The sequence below is a fragment of the Mustela putorius genome, unplaced genomic scaffold (genome assembly GCF_011764305.1).
Source record: "Mustela putorius furo isolate JIRA1106 unplaced genomic scaffold, ASM1176430v1.1 tig00000580_pilon_pilon_pilon, whole genome shotgun sequence".
NCBI lineage: Eukaryota > Metazoa > Chordata > Mammalia > Carnivora > Mustelidae > Mustela > Mustela putorius.
The window spans coordinates 14,862,223-14,882,762 of record NW_025421423.1 but is presented as its reverse complement, the minus strand read 5'-3'; the positions used below and the strand labels follow the sequence as shown (position 1 = coordinate 14,882,762).

The window sequence follows — 20,540 nt, the reverse complement described above, 5'->3', positions numbered from 1 at the left end:
TCCCTGCATCGGATGCCTCAATCCTGTTTTACGTCGGGAAAGCTTCTGCCCCTGCCTTCCCTCTGTTCCTTTCCCGTTTGGTCAGGATTAGCCAATAACATCAGAAGTCCAGACTCCCCGGCCTGGTCTTCCCTGCCTTTCGTACCGGCTCCTTCCGGGCTTCCCTCCACCTGCTCCGCTGTCACTCTCCACTCGATGCGGCAAAAGTTCCGCTCACCAACGAAGACCCCGACAGCCTAGGCACTGGGCAACCGCAGGCGGAAGTGCTAGGAGACGGGGGGCGGGGCCTGGCCAGGCTGGCCAATGCCTGCGCTGAGCCCAGGGCCGGAGGTCACATGCTCAGTAGGCGGGAATTTTCCCAGGCAGAGACGGCTCGGTGGCGATATTCCCTTCAGTAGCAACCCGAGAGGGTGAAGAGAGGAGAGAGGGAAGGTGTTCTTGAGCAGAGGAGAAGAAAAGGTCAGGACGGGGTTAGGGTATGGCGGCTCCACAATTTCTGGAAAATATCTTTGTGAGGCATGGTTGATGTGGCTCTGTGAGGACAAGACCCCAGAGCCAGGGCCCACGTAACCTAATGTGGCGGGAATAGAGGTGAAGGGCACAGAAAAGCCAGTGGTATATCAACCCACTAACAAGAAGTTGTACAGATTTAAAAAATACGAGAAAATGTGTGAACCTTGCCTCCTCTGGGATATTACATGGCTAAAGTGTGGTTTTTAGGTCCAGGAGTGAGGAAAGGAAGAAATCTCCATATGCCTTAGCCCTGTGGGAGGAGACAGAAAGCCAGCCCTACAATTCATATTCACTCGTATATGTCTTAAATAATTTTGGAAATAATCTTCCATTATATATACCTACACTTGAAATATGTAAAACTTGGGCGCCTGGGTGGCTCAGTGGTTAGGCCGCTGCCTTCGGCTCAGGTCATGATCTCAGGGTCCTGGGATCGAGTCCCGCATCGGGCTCTCTGCTCATCAGGGAGCCTGCTTCCCTCTCTCTCTCTCTCTGCCTGCCTCTCCATCTGCTTGTGATCTCTCTCTGTAAAATAAATAAATAAAATCTTAAAAAAAAAAAAAGAAATATGTAAAACTTTTATCTCAATGATACTTCAGTAAAACTCGGTGGAAAAAAAATCTTCGGCCTTCCTTCTCTGGTCTTTTGCCTAAGAGCCTAACCTAGTTATTGATATGCATTTCCATTCCGGCCCCAGTCAGGAGGTAGCACAAGAGAAAGAAAATCTTTAGAAATAGGTAAGGAAAAATATTTCAGGAATTGCAATTCCTGATTGATTGTTTTACTATTTTATTTTATTTTAAAGATTTTATTTATTTATTTGACAGAGAGATCACAAGCAGGCAGAGAGGCAGGCAGAGAGAGGGGCTGAGCAGAAAGCCCGATGTGGGGCTCCATCCCAGGACCCTGAGATCATGACCTGAGCCGAAGGCAGAGGCTTAAACCACTGAGCCACCCAGGTGCCCCAAGTGTTTGACTATTTTAAAAATAACTTCTTTTTAGCCATGATGTTGCTTGTTTTCTCCCTTTGAATTTAGAAAGAAGGCCAATTGATCTCTCTTCCTGTCCATCCACTATTTTAAGATGGATTCAAATACCTGTAATGCAATGAAGTAAAGTTGACGGGTGAGAGGAATTCTATGAGTATATATGATATATAGTATCTTATTTAAATACTGTAGGTTCAGCATGAATTTAGATGATTAATTTCAATACAGCAGTAATTATTGTTTAAGATAGTTGATGAGAGTGATGAATCTGAAGCTAGTAGAAATACAGGCTTCACAAGAAAGGAAAATTTAAGATGAATGCTGAGAGTGACTGAATGGATTAACTAAGTAACTTGGTTGTTTTAAACTTTTTGAAATGACTTCTAGAATGAAGCACATCAGATAATGTTTTTTTGAAAGCACAATATCAAGAAATGGAAATTCTAAATTAATATTTGCCTCAAAGATCAGTGAACACTGTATGGAAAAGGTATGGAAGTACAGTGATTGGAAAATATTTCCAGAGAAGCAATCACCAGTAAGAAAATGTTATGTTGACATTGTTTAATTAAGAGTGGAAGAGGGCACCCACGCTATGTACTCCCCACATCTTTTGATAAAACATCTGTTGATACCACAGAACCTAATAATACTAAGAATATTTCAGGTATATTAAAAATAATTCAGATAGCTTATTGGGTTTGTTTTAATTGGAAAGCTTATTGTAATATCCACAATGTCTTCTGATTCATTAATCAGATAAAGTAATTATATTCCATAACCAGTTTGCTCTTAGTTTTTTATACAGTAATTGAGTAGTTAAGAATGTTCTCTCGATGATGACTGAAAATAGGAATAGATCCATAGCTAATTAATGTAGATGAACTCTTAAGGTCTTCTGGTACTGTACCTTCACCCTAGATAAAGAAACAGGTAAACTTCAAACAAATTTAAAATAATAATGAAACTAAGGCAAAGCCATTCAGATTAAAATGTTTATTTCACCTACTAAAAACTTACTGATAAACTACTATATGAAGACTTCTGACTTACATCTAAATTACCCAAAACATTTTAAGTAATTGATCAAAATGCTAAGAACTACCTGATACACTGATTCTATTCTAGAGTGACTCTTATAAGCTGTAATTGCTCTGGTTCTCACATAAATGAGAACCATCTTGGATTCTCAGCATTCTAAAATTTACCTATCGCTTCATTGGATGAATTTGTTTATTTACCAATAATAATGTACCCATTGACCTAGGAATACTATGTCTTAGTGGCTTTATTCCAAATGGGCTATTAGGGAATTCTAAATTCAGCCTTTAAATTTAAAAAAAAAAAAATTTTTTTTTTTTAAGTAAACTCTATTCCCAGCAAGAGCTTGAACTCATGACCCCAAGAACAAGAGTCACATGTTCTTCCAACTGAGCCAGTCAGGCACCCCCCCTGGGCTTTTTATTTTTTAAAAGACTGCAGTTTCCCAGATTCTTCTCCCCTGCTTAAGCACAGTTTTACTTGTGGTTATTCTATTTCAAGACCACTTAAGAAATACGGTTGTCCTGAGAAAACCACTGTACAATTCTTTCAAATTCCTGCCTCTTTTGCAACAAAATGATCACAGAATATATACTTTAATCCACCAGCCAGAAGTTGTGTGGATTAAATAATATATGAAAATTAGATGAATGATTTTATATCAACATACATTATTTTGATATTAGATTTAAATCATAGTAATAACTATTATTTTTATAGTTAGCTTTTTTCTAATCACTCAGTGCCTTCTTAAAAATGAATGAACCAAAGTTTTGTGATTAAGAATGGTTTCCTTCTCCTTGTTTTGCTATTTTACTAACATTTAATTTTGATTTTTGTATTTCCAGATACTGAAATTTGTACCACTTTCAAAGAAAGAAGACATGTTTTCAACATTCAAATATTGTGCAATAGACTATTTATATGAGGTAGCGTGTTACTGAATCACTAACTACTAAGAATTATGATATGAAAAGTACTATCTGCATTCACTACATGATTATGATAATTTTGCAGTAGTCCTTAGATTAATCCTTAATCTAATTACTTTGGGATTTATTTAAAATTTCTTCCCACTTCCAGTATACCTTAAAAATGCCACTTTTGGAAGGAAATTATTGGCAGTGTATTGTGAATTGAAGCTGTCAGCAGAAAAAAAATGGAAACTTGGCATATTTAGGCTGCTTGTTTATCAATATTCTTGAGTGATTGTCCTTGAAAAGAGTCGGGGAGGGAGAAGCAGTCCCGGTTATCTTTATGCGGAAATAACAGTAATAGCATGTATTGACCATTTGCTATGGGCCAGATACTTTGCTCTTTTGATGGATTATATCTTTTGATCATTTGCTCTCTTGATGGGTTATGCCATTTGATCATCATGACTACTCCAAGAGCTAGATTTTACAATTTTACAGGTTCGGAAACTGATGTCTAGAGATCTTAAACAGCTTATAAAAGGCTGAGGTTTAAGTCTAGTACATTGTTAAGAAACTAATTGGAGTAGTCGTCATACAATAAATCATTGTTCTTATAATCTTAATTGAGAAGGTAAATTTTTATTTTCTTTATAACCTTGACCTTTTTACCAGGAAAAAAAGTTATTCCAATGTAACTAAAACTGTTACATTTTATAGGAAATAAGAAAGACATTTAGACATCTTCAGGTTTTATTATTTCTTCATAACTGTGGGAAGTAAACGTGTTATTATAACATTTACATGGTAGGGAATCAGAAGTCATTGTTAACCAGATATATTTATGAATATATTGGCCACTTCAAAATTAATCTGTATTCAGACATCCTTAAACTTTTATTCTTGCCTGTAGTATCTTAGTTTCTCACTGGTGGATCACATCCCATGATATAGTACAAATATGATACTGACTGATGGCATTTCTCGCAAAAGTTGTAGAATTCTGTAAAGTTCATGGAAACAGTATTGAGGAGCCACTCAACAGGTAAAGCTATAGTCAAATGAAGACCTTGAAACATTAGATTAGTTACAGAGAAGAGGAAGAGAATGATTTGCATATTAAAGGAGTCAGAGATGCCTTGGGAATATTTTGGTTAAATATTTTTTAAAAATATCTTCTTTATAATCAAAGGTTAGGCAATGACTAATATCCATATCATTACATAATACAGTTTATGGGAGAATTTTGACAAAAAACCAGTTATGGTTATGAGCTAATTAAAACCAAAATTTTATTAGCTACAAAATTTAATTTCTGTAGCTTTGTTTCATTTTTTTTTAGACAAAGTATTAATCAAGCTTTTTTTCTGTTTTGCAATGAACTTTTGGTCCTCATCTTATATAAATTACTTTAACTCTTCTTTCTTTGTACCATTTATTCTTGGATAATTAAGACCTTTTATTTAATATGATTAACACCTTCAGCAAACAAAGAACTCTTGGGAAGTAATGCAAGAAACTATCATTTGTCCAAATACACAGAATAATGAATTTTGTGGGAAGTTGAGAGTTACTGAGGAAAAGCTTCATAGCAGAGATATTGCTTAAGATGGGCCTTGAAAGATAAATAGGATTTTTTTTTTAAGATTTTATTTATTTATTTGACAGACAGAGATCACAAGTAGGCAGAGAGGCCGGCAGAGAGAGAGGGAGGAAGCAGGCTCCCTGCTGAGCAGAACGATGTGAGGCTCGATCCCAGACCCTGGAACCATGACCTGAGCAGATGGCAGAGGCTTTAACCCACTGAGCCACCCACGTTCCCCGATATATAGGACTTTTTTTGATAAATAGGATTTTGATAATCTGAGAAGAATAGTGGGACATTTTTCAGAGGCACACCAAAGATGATGAGGTTAAAGAAATAGTTTTATTTGTTGATTTTTTTTCAAGTCAAAAATTTATTTGCTGGTTGTTGCTAGTGCAACATAGAAACAAAATTAAGACAGCCATATTATACTGTTAAGTGAAAAAAACACATTGCTAAATTGCATACTGTATAAATGATGGGATCTCATTTGTGTCAAACATAAACACACACACACACATATTTAGCCTAGCCTAAAAAAGGAAGTCTCTGGAAAATATGCCAAACTCTTACTTAAATTACTAGAGACCTTGACTTTCTCAGTTATGTGTTCTGTGTTATTTTATGTTTTATAATGAGTAGGTATTAGCTTTAAATAAAAATGATATGAATTTAAAAGAATAATGAATTTTATTATTTTGAATACTGTTAATTGCATCTGATAAATATTTTTAAAGATTTTATAATCTTACTTTCTTACATAGAATATAGTTAGAAAGAAGTTTTGCAGAGATTCTTTATTGCTTCGAGTCCCTTCATGTTTATATCAAGATGGAAATTATTATGCAGGAGTTATTGATAATAAGTTTAGGAGGCCATGGATGAGAGGTATGTTTTACTTTTGTTTCTCAAAAATCTATTTAAAAAGTGATGTGAGAGTTTAGCATAGTAAATTAAGAAAATGTGCTTTTTTAAATTAGTAAAACTGCATTGCATTTATTCATATCAGAACTCCAAGAGGTGCCTGGGGGTAGTTCAGTCAGTTTAAGCTTCTGCCTTTGGCTCATCTCTGGTCATGATCCCAGAGTCCCAGGACTGAGCCCTGCATTGGGCTCCTTGCTCAGCAGGGAGTCTGCTTTTCTCCCTCTGAGCTTCCCTTCTTGTGTGTGCACTTGCGCTCTCTCTCTCTCTCAAATAAATAAATAAAATCTTAAAAACAAAAAGGAACTCCAAGAATGTTAAAAATTAATATTTTTATGACAGAATTTAGGTGACAAAGTAGGGAATTGGGAAGCTTATACTAGATATGAATAGAACAAATAAAAGATATGTAGATGATGAAGTCTTAAAATATTCTAGCACTGTAAACATTTGTTGTATTGTAATAAGATCTTGCTCAACTGTAGGAGGGCTACTTTAAAATGTTATGATATACTGCATATAAAACTATGTTTAAATGTATATGTACAAAATATCTTTTTTTTTTAAGATTTTATTTATTTATTTGACAGACAGAGATCACAAGTAGGCAGAGAGGCAGGCAGAGAGAGAGAGGGAAGCAGGCTTCCTGCGGAGCAGAGAGCCCGATGCGGGGCTCGATCCCAGGACCCTGAGATCATGACCCGAGCCGAAGGCAGCAGCCCAAACCACTGAGCCACCCAGGCGCCCCATGTACAAAATATCTTTTGCTCTTATCATGTTGTGTTTTTAAGAAAGAGATAGCTTCAAAGAGAAAGAAAGATAGGAAGAAAGAGGTAGCTTTCATAGAGGAGTCAAGTCAGTTAACATTTCTTTAGCATGTATTATGTACCAGGTACTGTTATAGGTGCTAAGGATGGTACTAATAAGACAGAAGTAGTTCCTTCCCTCCATGGGTTTTCAGACTGGTAAAAAGACTGCTGCAAAAAAACCATTAAATGTATAAGCTAATGTCTGGTATTAATAAATGTGTAGAGAAGACACAATAGGGTAATGTGATAAAAGATTTAGTAGGGAGCACTATTTCCTAAGATGCTTAGGGAAGGAGCTAGACATATGAGTTGGCATGATCTGAATGATGAGAAGGCAACAACAATAAGATAGTGGAGGAGAAAGCTTTCAAGAAAATGCAGAGTTTCTGACTCTGGAATAAACTTGATGAGTTTTAGGACCAAATAATTAGGCCACCATGACAGGTTAATGAAAGGGGGATATTTAAAAAGTAGGCAACTTATGAAAGATATAAGGCATTATAGGCCATAATATGGAGTTTATTTGCTTGTTTATATTATGGCTAATGTGGCAAATCATTGGACAGTTTTTAAAAGAGGTGTGACAATCTGATATATGCTTTAGAAAAATCATTCTAGTTGGCTAGAGTATGGAAGGGATAGGGATTGGGAATCAGAAAGCTATCATATTGGTTCAGAATCTAGACTGCTAAGTGAATGTATACTCTACATAAATGATGATAGTGACTTGGACTAGGCTTATATTAATGGATGTGTGAGGAGTGGTTGAATTGAGATTATATGAGAGGTCCAGCCAACAGTGTGAGGGTTAAAGAAAAAGCAGAACAATAAAAAATTTCTTCTAGGTTTTTGACCTGAGTAACTGGGTGGATGGCAGTGCCCTTTCCTAAGATAAGGAAAGGCTCACGGGAAAGCCAGTTGGTGCTCTGCTTTGGCCAGGTTAAAATGCCTATTTAGGCATCTCAATGAAGACATCAAGGAGGTCATTTATTATATAAATCTTGAGCACTGCTGGAGTTTCAAATTGAAGTAATCATATATGGATTGCACATAAACTTACGGAAGTGGATGCAGTCACTGAGAGCATGAATATATATAAAGCAGAGATCCTAGGACAAAATCCTAAAATACTCCAGCAGTGAAAAGGCAGAACCAGATAAGAACACAAGTGAGAAGCTCAGTCCCTTAAGCATCTGCAGTCAGCTCAGGTCATGATTTCAGGGTCCTGGGATTGAGCCCTACACTCAGCGAGAAGTCTACTTGAGATTCTTTCCTTCTCCCTCTGCCCTTTTCCCTCTCCACATGATCATTTTCTTCCTCTCTCTAAAATAAAATAAATAAGTAAATCTTAAAAAAAAAAAAAAGAAGAATGAAAAAGCCGGTTTGGTTAGGAAGATGTACTATTATCATCTGTCAATATTGGATGCCCATTTGAAATTTATGGTCGTAATCAGAATGAGTTCATTCAGCATGACTGGATGATCTTTTTCCAATAATTTTCAGCTGTTCTAGTGTATGTACATAAGGTAGAGAGTAGAGGTTTTCCTAAGTTAGTACAAGGGAAAGAGAGGCAAAGAAATTAAGGATCTTTATAAGATAGTGGTTATGGGACTGGCTATGGAAACTGAACTGTGTAAGAAAGGTAGTAAAGATAGTAAGGACATGAGGGAGGAGGAATATTCATTTTACAATGAATATTATAAAAATGGAATGAATCTTAATCAGGTTGGAAGTAAGTTAAAGAATAGCTTTTATTAATCTGCTTATCTAAAAGTACAGAAGGAAAAATAAATAAATGTACAGAAGGAAAAATGAGTTTATCATTTTTCCTATTTCTTTTTCTCTTTTTAAAAACAATAATAACACTAGTAGCCAAAATTTTTTTTTAAGATTTTATTTGTTTATTTTCCAGATTGAGAGAGAGAGAGGGAACAAGCAGGGAGAATGGCAGGCAGAGGGAGAAGCAGCTCCCTGCTGAGCAAGGAGCCCAATGTGGGATTCGATTCCAGGACCCTGGGATCATGACCAGAGCTGAGGGCAGACGCTTAATGGACTGAGCCACCCAGGCATCCCCATTAATAGCCAAAATTTGTTTACAATATGTAAGGCACTGTCTAAACAATTTATATGTCTGATCACATTTTATCTTCACAACACTAGGAAAAGGCCATTATTATTATTCCTAATTTGTAGATAAGGAATACAGGTACAAAGGGGTTAAGAGGTTTACACAAGCTCATACCCTTAATAAGTAGCAATACAAGTATTAAAATCTAGTCAGGGCGATTCCAGAACCTGTACTTGTTACCACTAAACTTTTGTATTTTTTTCAATGACACACAGATTCGGATGTTAGGTGATTTGTTCAGGATAACAAAACTAGTTAAGATGTAACATTGGTAGTAGAATACAGGTGCTTTGACTCTTAACTTCACTCAGTTGCTTTTTCTGAGATTAGTATTTGACATGATCTCCCTCTTAAGGAACCAAGGGTCTAATTTGAGAGACAAGTTATAGATACTTAAAATTTTAAAATATGGCTGTGTTTGGTCATGTACCAGAATGAGTGCTACTGACAACTTTGGCCCTTCAAGGAGAATATATTCAGAACAAGCTGAAATATAATAAATAATATATAATAAATATTATATATGTGTGTTATATATAATATATAATAATATATATAATAAATAATAAAACTTTATGAGGAGTAATATGAGCTGTTGAACAGGACTATCTAGGATGGTAGTGCTGTATTGGCAAAAGAGAGGATGTAAAAATGAGGGTAGTTGTTCAGGTGATGTTATTCTGACTATAGTTGAGCGGTTTTGGGGGGGTGAATTGTAATAATGAGGAAGATTATTTAAATATTTGGAATCTGGTAAAATTTGAGGAAAAATTACATTTGTGAACAAATAAAGATAACATCATAATGTAAAAGGTTCATGTTTGGCTTCTTTGTATTAAGTGAAAAAGAAAATTCCATAAGTTAATGTTCACCATTCTCCTTTTTAGTTTCAGCTGTTTCGGTGTGGGGAATGACAGATGATATTTCAGTCTTGGATCAATGGAAAGCAAGTCTTTTTGTGGAGGATTTTCTAGAGAAGTATGTATCCTTAACCTCAATTTCCCCTTTATGTCTAGGACAGAAACAGTAAGTTCTCCAGACACCGGCAGAGAGAATATCCTTTCTTTTGTATCCATACCAATTTTATTCTTTTATCTGAAGAAAAAGCCCTAATCGGAGTCACAAAAGAGAGGTTAATACAGGTGATTTATACCCTTTTTATTTTGGCTTCAGTTATCACATATTAACCGTTCTCTATGCATTTGTGCTATAAAATGCACGCAGAAAGAAAGCAAATATATTACTATACTTTTAATCAATAAGTAAACTTCTTATAGAATGAGTCTATAGGACATTTTGTATTAAAATTGGTCTTTTTTATTGTAGTATAAATGCAGATTGAAGGCTATTTTCTAACATTGTCAAAACATTATTTATTATTAGTTCAGTCATTCATCAAATATTTATTATATACAATCCTGTGTGCTGGATACAGAATACGCAACTGAATAAGATACAGTCTCTACTCAAAGAACACAAGAAATTAGGGAATAGAGATTTATAAATAAATAATTACAATACAATATAGAAAATATAATGACAGAGATAGGAAGACAGAGCATACATAATACAAGGAAGGACATCTAACCCAACATTGTTAATATAGACAAAAATTAGAGATTTACAAAAGGTAAATAATTTACTCTGTTGCTTCACTTTGTATAAAGGGTGCTGATCAGACCCAGGAAGGATTTAGTTTTTCACATTTTCAGGGTTTAGTAATTTAAGTTTTCCTTAATTATTGGAAATTGCTGGAAAGAAACAAATAACCAATTTAAATGTGTCCAGACTCCAAATTCAAAGAAACCCAATATACCATCTCCATCATCTAAGAATTTAAAAGTCAAGTTAGGAAGATAATATATAGACATCAAAAAAACCAACCATGTAAAAATTAAATCATAATACAAGATGACCATCAGAAATTCTATCACAAGGCATAAGGCCGATACAAAGTGCCTATTGCATGACTAAACTGAGCAATGAAGAAGCAGGAGGGTGTAGTGAAAAGAGCTCTGCTCCATGAGTTTAAAAAAAAATGTAGATTTCAAGTCTTGATTTGAAAAGTCAAGTACTACCTACTTGACAAGTCATCTTCTCTCTCTGACCCTCACTCTCTATCAGTATAATGACACTGGATCAGTGCTTCTCAAACTTTAATGTGCATATGAATCACCTGATGATCTTATTAAAAATGGAGATCTCGATTCAGTTGGTCTGTGTTGGGGCCTGTCATTCTGCACTTTTTTTTTTTTTTTTTTTAAAGTAGAGTCCATGCCCAGCATGCTAGAAACCAACACAGGGCTTGAACTCATAATCCTAAGATCAAGACCTGAGCTGAGATCAAGAGTTGGATGCCTAACTGACTGAGCCAACCAGGCATCCCAGTTCTGCCCTTCTAATGTGCTCTTAGGTATGATGGTACTGCTGGCCCAAGAACCTACTTAAAGTAACAAGAAACAAGATGATCTCTAAGATCTCTTCACTTCATGATTTAGATGGTAAGGCTGTGCATTTATAAGCAGGAGAGATCAGCTTTACAAAGAAGTAGGAATTGAGCTTGAGCTGGACATTAAAAGAGTAACGTGAGAGAAGGGTTTTCGGGCAAAGGAAACAGCAAGTCTGGAGGCATAGAGCAAGAATACACAATAAATCCGCAGTGAAAGCAGTTATCTAGCTACTTTGACTCAACCAAGATTCATGTATGGGAGAAATGGGAGGCGCTGAAAGAATGGATGCCCTATCTTATCTCACCTTCCTTACATTTTGCGGTACCAACATGGAGTCCATGGCAAAGAAGGTGGACCTGTGGCATCACCTAGAATCACATTTACATTTCTCAGCCTCTCTGTAACTACACATGGCCATGTGACTAATTTCTTCCCAATAGAATATTAAGCAAAAGAGGCTTATGCAATTTTGGGGGAATGTCCTTAAAAGGAAGCAGCATGGGGGCACCGGGTGGCTCAGTGGGTTAAAGCCTTTGCCTTCAGCTCGGGTCATGATCCCAAGGTCCTGGAATCATGCCCCACATCAGTCTCTCTGCTCAGCGGGGAGCCTGCTTCTTCCTCTCTGCCTACTTGTGATCTTTCTCTCTGTCAAATAAATAAATAAAATATCTAAAAAAAAAAAAAAAAAAAGGAAGCAGCATGTTTTTCTCCTTCACTTTTCTCCTTCCCAGTGCTGGAATAGATATGTAATGACTGATTCCAGCAACCAACTTCGGCTGTATTGGCAAGAACTAAGCGTAGGAGTGAAAGAGTAGAACAAAAGGAGCATTAGTCTCTAACACATTGCAAACTGTTTTACTAGCCATGAACTTCTAAACTCCACTTTTTACGTGTGTAAGCTATTAATTTCAATTTTGTCTCATACAGTAAGATTTAATTTTTTTAAAGATTTTATTTATTTATTTGATGGACAGAGATCACAAGTAGGCAGAGAGGCAGGCAGAGAGGAGGAAGCAGACTCCCTGCAGAGCAGAGAGCCCGATGCGGGGCTCGATCCCAGGACCCTGAGATCATGACCTGAGCCAAAGGCAGAGGCTTTAGCCCACTGAGCCATCCAGGTGCCCCAGTAAGATTTAATTTTTAACAGACTTTATTATTAGGGAAGTTTTGGTTCACAGAAGAATTGAGCATAAAGTATAGATACTTCCCATCTTAAATTTAATTTTAAATAATTCTGCTACTGCAGTTTTGTTACCTATGGATTTTAGAAATAAACATTCTGATCATTAGCACTACCTAGAGTTTCTTTAAATCTTGCTTTTCCTCTTTTTCTCCTCTCTCTTTGTTCCTTGTTTCTATTTTTGTTACTTCTTAATATTGATTCTAAGGCCTCAATTATTTTACTAACTTGTGGTGTACTGTATTTTAGCATATTTGGGCATTTTCCACTGTGTATTCCTAAGAAATCTTATGTTCTGTGAAATTACACGCTAAAAATAACAGGACATACAAGAAAATTGGCTTCTGTCATCAAAGCTGCAACTTGCAACAGAACACTAACAAAAATAATAACTATTTTAATTTTTAGAAAACTACCAGAAAAAAGTATAGTTTAAAAGACATATTAAGCTCCTAATAAATACATACATATTACAGTAAATATAGCACTTTTTTTTAGCCCAAGAGACAGAATAAAGAAGGGGTTGAGGCTATCAAACCATGGTGACAAGGGCAAAATGCAAAAACATCAGGAAGAACCATGCAATAAACTTCTAGCTTCCAGGAGAGAGCAATAGCCAAGTAAAGTAAGAGGAAGAATGTATAACTATATCCCCTAGTCCTCTGTGGCTTTCTGTATTCACATGAGTGCAATTGAACACAGGGCAATGCACATAATATCTACTTCCTGTATACCTCATAATTATTATGTGAGGTGGGTGTTACTATCTAAATATTAGATATGAGAAACTGTGACTCAGATTAAATAACTTGCCCACAGTCAATAGTTGGAACTATTCAAATGTTCAAACCCTAGTCTATTCAACTTCAAACCCTTGTTATTATCTGTCTTTTTATTATAGTCATCCGAATGGATGGCTTATTGTATGTCATTGTAATTTTGATTTGCATTTCCCTCATGGCTAATGATATTTAGCATCTTTTTATGTAATTATTGGCCTTTAGTTTATCTTCTTCAAGAAAATGTTTATTTAAATTCTTAGCCCATTTTTCAGTTGTTTTTTGTGTCTTTTTAAAATTGAATTTTAAGAGTTTTGCTACACAGTCTAGATACAAGTCCCTTATCAGACACATGATTTACAAATATTTTCTTCTGTGGATTATCTTTCCACTTTATTAATAGTATCCTTTGAAGCACAGTTTTTAAAAATTTTTGATGAAGTCCAATTTATCTATTTTTTCTTTTGTCACTTGGGCTTTTGGCATCATATCTGAGAAAGCTTTGCCTAATCCAAAGTCATGAGGATTTACTCCTCTATTTTCTTCTAATAGTTTTCCTGGAACTTTTTTTTAAAGACACAAATCAGATCATGAACTATCTCTGTTAGAACCTACTGACAGTATCCCATTGCACATAGAACAAAACTCAAAGTTCTTACCAGGTGCTGTAATACCCAACATGATCTGGTCCCTTCCTACCTATCCAACCTTACTCTTTTCCAATAACCCTAACATTTGTGCTTTTCTGAGACTATACCAACCCTGTTCCACTACTTTAGGCCTTTGTATGGGTCACTTCCTATCCTTATTCAGGTAGCTGTGGAATTATCAGCTCCTCATCTGGCTGCTCTCCAAAATAGACCTCCTACCAACTCTCTGGCTGTTACTTGGTATCCTAATATTTTATTTTATTCATAACAGTTTTTTGCCACCTGAAATTATGCTATTTGTTTGTCTATCATTCTGTTAACAGGTAAGCTTCATGGGGGTAAGAACTTTGTTTTGCTCTATCACTCCATTCTTAGTGCCTAAAATGGTATTAGCACGCTGTGGACACTCAGTAAATATTTCATTTAAGTTAAAGAATTAGTGAATTGGAGTGGATGAACTTACCCAGATAGAATGATATGGAAAGAAAGCAAACACAATCCAGATTGGAATCCTGAGAAATATCAGTACTACAGGTTAGGTGAAAAGGTGACACCAGTGAACAAAGAATAGATAATACTGGACTCAGAAGTAGGAAGAGATCCAGGAATTACTTTTCTTCATAGAAACTTTATATCTAGAGGAAGAGAATTGACTGTTTTTTTTTCCAAAACTCTAATACCAAGGAATATTACAAAGTACTGACCCTATTAGTAACATTTAAAACAAAAAAAGATAATTGTGGTATAAATGCTAAGTTTAGAAGTCTATAAAGATTCCCATAGGAATCAATGGTCTCATGAGTAATATGGACCTGGGTAAGTTGAAATATCTTTTCTTGTGCCCTGTATTTTCTTAGAGTCAGGGAGAAACTTTAGAGACTTTTCTATATATGATTTGAAGATATGGCATATTCATTTTTCTCCAATTACATAGGGAATGATACTGACTTTGGTTCTCTCAGTCTGGGTAGGGAATTATTGAGACTAAAATATTTTAGGATATCAGGGGGAAAGGGGTATATTTGAATGTATAGTTAAATTGCCAATAATATATTTGTCAGAAAAATTCATTAAAAAGTTCTCTTATAAAAAGTCCAAATCTCCCAATATTGCAGACAGTGGCAGATATACCTGAATGAATCAGGAAATAGGCAAGGTATGGCAAGGTGGCAAGTTCAAGGGAGCCTCCCCCAAAAAAAGTGCCCCCAAACAGCAAGAAGTTGTTAACACTCTAAGCTTGTAGGAACAAGGGGACTGAGCAGTAATCAGACCAGTAAGAACTACAACTAGCTTAGGAGAGGGCCTGTCTGACAAGAGATGTAACTCTTGGTAGAATGCAGCCACTTCTAAACTGTGGCCCAGGAGAGAAGCATTTGGGAACAATAATATCCTAACTTGTCTCTCTTCCCAACGTTGATCTCCTGTCAATACGTCCTATTGGCCAAACCCAACCAGAAGCCAGAGAGCAAGGGAGCTTAGTTCAGTCATGGAGATGCGCCTCCCAGGATGAAAAACAGAATATAAAAGGTTGGATAATGATGTGGGAAAACAAACATTGAACATCCAATACAAGGGCAACTTGGCAGTGCATGGCAAAGTCTGAAAATCTGACATTTAATTTGATCATTTCCATTTTTAGGAAACATATTTTGGAAAACAGGCAAGTGCACAAAGATGTTACTTGCATTATAATAGCAGATGATTACAACAAATTTAAATTGCCAACAATAAGAAACTCTTTCAGTAAATTATGGCCTACCAATGCAGTGGGATCCTGTTTATCAAAAATGAAGTGAATGTACATTGACTGACATATAAATGTGCTCATGTTTTATTGTTTACCAGAAAAGGCAGGTTTCATAATACTATGTATATGAATCTACTTTTGTTTAAAAATATCCAAAAGTAATTGTGAAAATACATAATTTTTTAATTTATTTCTTGATTGTTGGGGCTATGGGTAACTTTTCTCTGTATCTGTTGGAATTTTGTAATTTTTCTACAAAGAACATATACTATTTATAAAGATGTTTTAAAATAGGACATACATAAAATCAGTAATTTTATGTCATAGAAAAACAATTACAGGAGTGGTGACTCAGATTGACTGTATGTTTGAGGAAGTTGTTCCAAGTTCAAACCCAAACTCCCAAACTGATGTAGAGGAAGCCAGTTTATATACCCGTAAGGATTACACCGAAGTCTTTACACTTGTCAGCGGTTTAGGAAAATGTCCAGCACTTCAAACACAGAATGAAGGTAAACATTTATTATTTCTATTGTTATAAAACATTTCTTAATAACATGCAGATTTTCATTTTTGTGTTTTTCTGTTTTATTCTATTTTTAATTTTCTATTTTATTAAAGGTATCCACCTGCAAAATTGTAATTCTAAACTTTGCCACATTAGGGAAATACTTTCTCTTTCAAATTAGTCCCTTTTTTGTGAATTTGGTTGTTTGGGGGGGTTTATGTGTGTTGGGCATCAAAATAGTGTCAGGGATTTGATCATAGTATGCCCACACCATGTTACCATAATCAGACCTGATGACAGAGCAATTTGGTATAACATTAAAACAGCAGATTACTGGGCGCCTGGGTGGCTCAGTGGGTTAAGCCGCTGCCTTCGGCTCAGGTCATGATCTCAGGGTCCTGGGATCGAGTCCCGTGTCGGGCTCTCTGCTCAGCAGGGAGCCTGCTTCCTTCTCTCTCTCTCTCTCTGCCTGCCTCTCAGTGTACTTGTGATTTCTCTCTGTCAAATAAATAAATAAAATCTTTAAAAAAAAAAAAAAAAAAAAAACAAAAACAAAAAAAAAAAAAAACCAGCAGATTACTAAATGATGCTGTATTTTATTTTCAAAATATGCTCAAGATTTTGAATCTGATCTGATTGATATGAAACCATAATTCAAAGTAGAGATGGAGTCATTGTAGTATTAGATCAGGAAATTCACCTCATTTTTACAAATTTACCATAATTAATAATTAAAGTACATTTTATCCAAGCTGTATTCCAAATTTTCATCCCTACTAGAGGGTGCTGAATCCTTCCAATTGTATAAAAACTTGCTGAGAACTAACTTTCTGGTATGTACAATAACTGGTCCTTTAAAATAAAGTTTAAGATATACTATAGCTTGAGCTACAATAATCTAATAGATGTAGAATATATAATAATTTGGTTCTTAAATGTCTATTTTTATGTAAATACATAAATTGTGTTTAAATTTTTAGTGTTGGCAGATAGGTGTGTGATGATGCAGAGTTAGATCCCTCTCAGTTTAAAATGAGAATTAGATTGCGTTAAAGAATAAACTTGAACAGTACCTGGAGGGCTCAGTTGGTTAAGCATCTGACTCGATTTCAGATCAGGTTATGATCTTAGGGTTGAGATGGAGCCCCAGGTGTGGCTCTGCATTCAGTGTGGAGTCTGCTTCTCTCCCTCTTCCTCCCCCTCTACCCCTCCCCCTGCTCACTCATGCACACACTCTCTTTCTCTCTAAAAATAAAATCTTTAAGAAAAAATAAAGACTAAACTTGAGAACATGTTATATTAGGAATAATCTGAATTTGATCATAGTCCAAATGAAGATTTGATCATAGTCCAAATTCACTCTTAAAGATTTGGAAGATTTGATTGTAGTCCAAATCTACTTTTAAAATGTGGTACAAGGAGCGCCTGGGTGGCTCAGTGGGTTAAAGCCTCTGCCTTCAGCTCAGGTCATGATCTCAGGGTCCTGGGATCGAGTCCCGCATCGGGCTCTCTGCTCGGCAGGGAGCCTGCTTCCTCCTCTCTCTGCCTTCCTCTCTGCCTACTTCTGATCTGTCTCTGTCAAAGAAATAAATAAAATCTTAAAAAAAATAAATAAAATAAAATGTGGTACAATTTGAAGTCAGTAGCTAAAAATTTTATAGTTTTCAATTTTCTTCCTTAATTTTTTAAACTTATTCTTCTAATTTCTTATAAAAATGTTTGTGGGGATCAACTAATATATTTGTACATGTAATGAGATAGTTTATAAAAAATAAAAGATATCCAAACATAGCTATTATTTTTTTTTAAGATTTTATTTATTTATTTGACAGAAATCACAAGCAGACGGAGAGGCAGGCAGAGAGAGAGAGAGGGAAGCAGGCTCCCTGCTGAGCAGAGAGCCCGATGCGGGACTCGATCCCAGAACCCTGAGATCATGACCTGAGCCGAAGGCAGCGGCTTAACCCACTGAGCCACCCAGGCGCCCCAAACATAGCTATTATTAATGTGGAAAACTGCAAGCTGTTATTGGTAAACTTTATAATATCATCAACCAGAGTCAGAAGCTTCCTTAACTATTATTCATCGAATGAAAATATACTTGGGTTTCTGAAATACATATAAATTGTCCATATCCTGTATTGCCTGAGGGGTCCTCTGTCATTAGACATCATTCTATAAATTTAGATTTGCAATTTCATTTATTTTCTTTGCAGCTATATTGATTGCTGCCAGATTTATAGATACTTTGGCCTCAGTGTCTAAATCCAAAGGAATGCATTACGTTTTGAAATTCAATTGATACTGTAAATTTTCTGTCTTAAAAGAAATTTAGTCAATTGCTAAATTATAACTTAATTTAAAAACCTATATTTCTTTAAGACATAAAAACAGTGAGTAATTTTCTTTTATTGTGGGGCATCTGGGTGGCTCAGTTGGTTGAGTGTCTGCCTTTAGCTCAGGTTATGATCTTGTAGTCCTGGGATTGAACCCCATATCAGGCTCCCTGCTCAGTGGGGACTCTGCTTCTTCTCCCTCTGCTTCTCCCCCAGGGCTTATGCTCTCTCTTTTGCTCACTGTCTCTCAAATAAATTAATCAAATGTTTTATTGTTTATTGGTTTGTTAATATGTGCTAATATTTCTACAACATTCACATATTTATTAATAAATGTAATTATTTTATGAATATCCATTCAGATGTCCAACAAATATATAAGCAAATGCAAATGTAGCTTTTTTATTTTTATTTAATTTAATTTTTATTATTTTTTAAATATTTATTTATTTCAGAGAGAGAGAGGAGAGGGGCAGAGAGAGTCTTAAGCAAACTCTGCGCTGAGCACAGAACCCATCACAAGGCTCAATCCCACCACCCTGAGATCATGAAATGAGTTGGATGCTTAACTGACTGCACCACCCAGGCATCCATTTATTTTTAATTTAGAAAAAAATTGTACATGCAGACAGTTTCAAGTATCAAATAGTTACTCAAAATTTATAATAAAAAGTAGCAGTCCTCTGACTTCAACTAGCCATATTTTTTCCTTTTTTAAAATGTATTTAAGGTGTGCAATGTGGTGGCTTAACACATGTATATATTGTAAAAGATTTCCATCATTGAATTAACACATCCATCACTTCACATCACTTACCTTCTTTTTTTCTTTTTCTTTTTGGTAAGAACACTTAAGTTCTATTTTCTTAGCAAATTTCAGTTATGTAGTATCAACTGTAATTACCATTTTATACATCAGATCCTCATACTTTACTTACCTTATAACTGGAGGTTTGTACTGTTTTACCAGACTCTCCCTATTCCCCACAGCCCAGCCTCAGTCCCTGGCAACCACCATTCCACTCTCTGTTTACATTAGTTCCATTTTTTTTTTTTTTTTAAAGATTCCATGTAGGGGCGCCTGGGTGGCTCAGTGGGTTAAGCCTCTGCCTTTGGCTCAGGTCATGATCCCAGGGTCCTGGGATCAAGTCCTGCATTGGGCTGTCTGCTTAGCAGGGAGCCTGCTTCCACCTTTCTCTCTGCCTGCCTCTCTGCCCACTTGTGATCTATGCCTGTCAAATAAATAAATAAATAATAAAAATAAAAAATAAAAAATAAATAAAGATTCCACATACAAGTAATACCATGCAGTATTTGTTGTTCTCTGCCTGGTTTATTTCACTTAGCAAAATGTCCTCCATGTTCACCCATATTGCAAATGGCAGAATTTCCTTCTTTTTCAAGGTTGAACAATATTTTCTTGTGTCTGTGTGTATAAAACCTATTTTCCTTAAAACACTTTTTTTTTTATCCATTCATCTGTGGAGAGACACTTACATGGTTTCCACACCTTGGCTGTTGTGAGTACTCTGCAGTGGGAGAACAGATACCTCTTTAAGACAGTGATTTTGTTGACCATCTGTTTCTTCCTTCACAACATTTATATCTTGTGTGTGTGTGTGTGTTATTGTGCTTACTAGGACCTACAGTACATTGTTTAATAGAAGCAGCGATGTTGTCATCCTCGTCTTGTTCTTGACACTAAAGGAAATACTTTAAAATTTCATCATTAAAGATGATGTAAATATCATTTCAGGTGGTGAATCATTTACAATGTTTATGTCAGTTTCAGTGGTTAAATGTTGGGAAGAATTTATTGGGTTGAGGAAGCTCTTTCTGTTCCGAGTTCACTGAGAGTTTTTGATCATGAATGAGAACTGAATTTTATTAATGTTTTCTACATCCATTGATATCTACATCCTAAATATGTAGAATGTCCCTTTATTAAAAACTTTCAAGCCTATAATCTAAACATAAGTCATTTTGCTAT

The 20,540-nt window shown here is 35.7% G+C and overlaps 1 protein-coding gene and 1 long non-coding RNA gene across 2 annotated transcripts in view; both read left to right on the top strand.

Moving 5' to 3' along the window:
* Positions 1–373: 373 nt before the first annotated feature.
* Positions 374–3,465, top strand: LOC123392485. Its single transcript, XR_006607211.1, has 3 exons — positions 374–459; positions 1,551–1,638; positions 3,392–3,465. It is a non-coding gene; the product is annotated as an uncharacterized LOC123392485 (long non-coding RNA).
* A 6,322-nt stretch (positions 3,466–9,787) lies between these two features.
* Positions 9,788–20,540, top strand: part of SHOC1 (shortage in chiasmata 1) — a 68,175-nt gene continuing 57,422 nt past the window's right edge. Inside the window, exons 1-2 of the mRNA XM_045081705.1 lie at positions 9,788–9,878; positions 16,034–16,218. Of these exons, the coding sequence (XP_044937640.1) occupies positions 9,811–9,878; positions 16,034–16,218 (253 nt within the window). The 5' untranslated portion in view covers positions 9,788–9,810. The remainder of the gene's footprint in view (positions 9,879–16,033; positions 16,219–20,540) is intronic.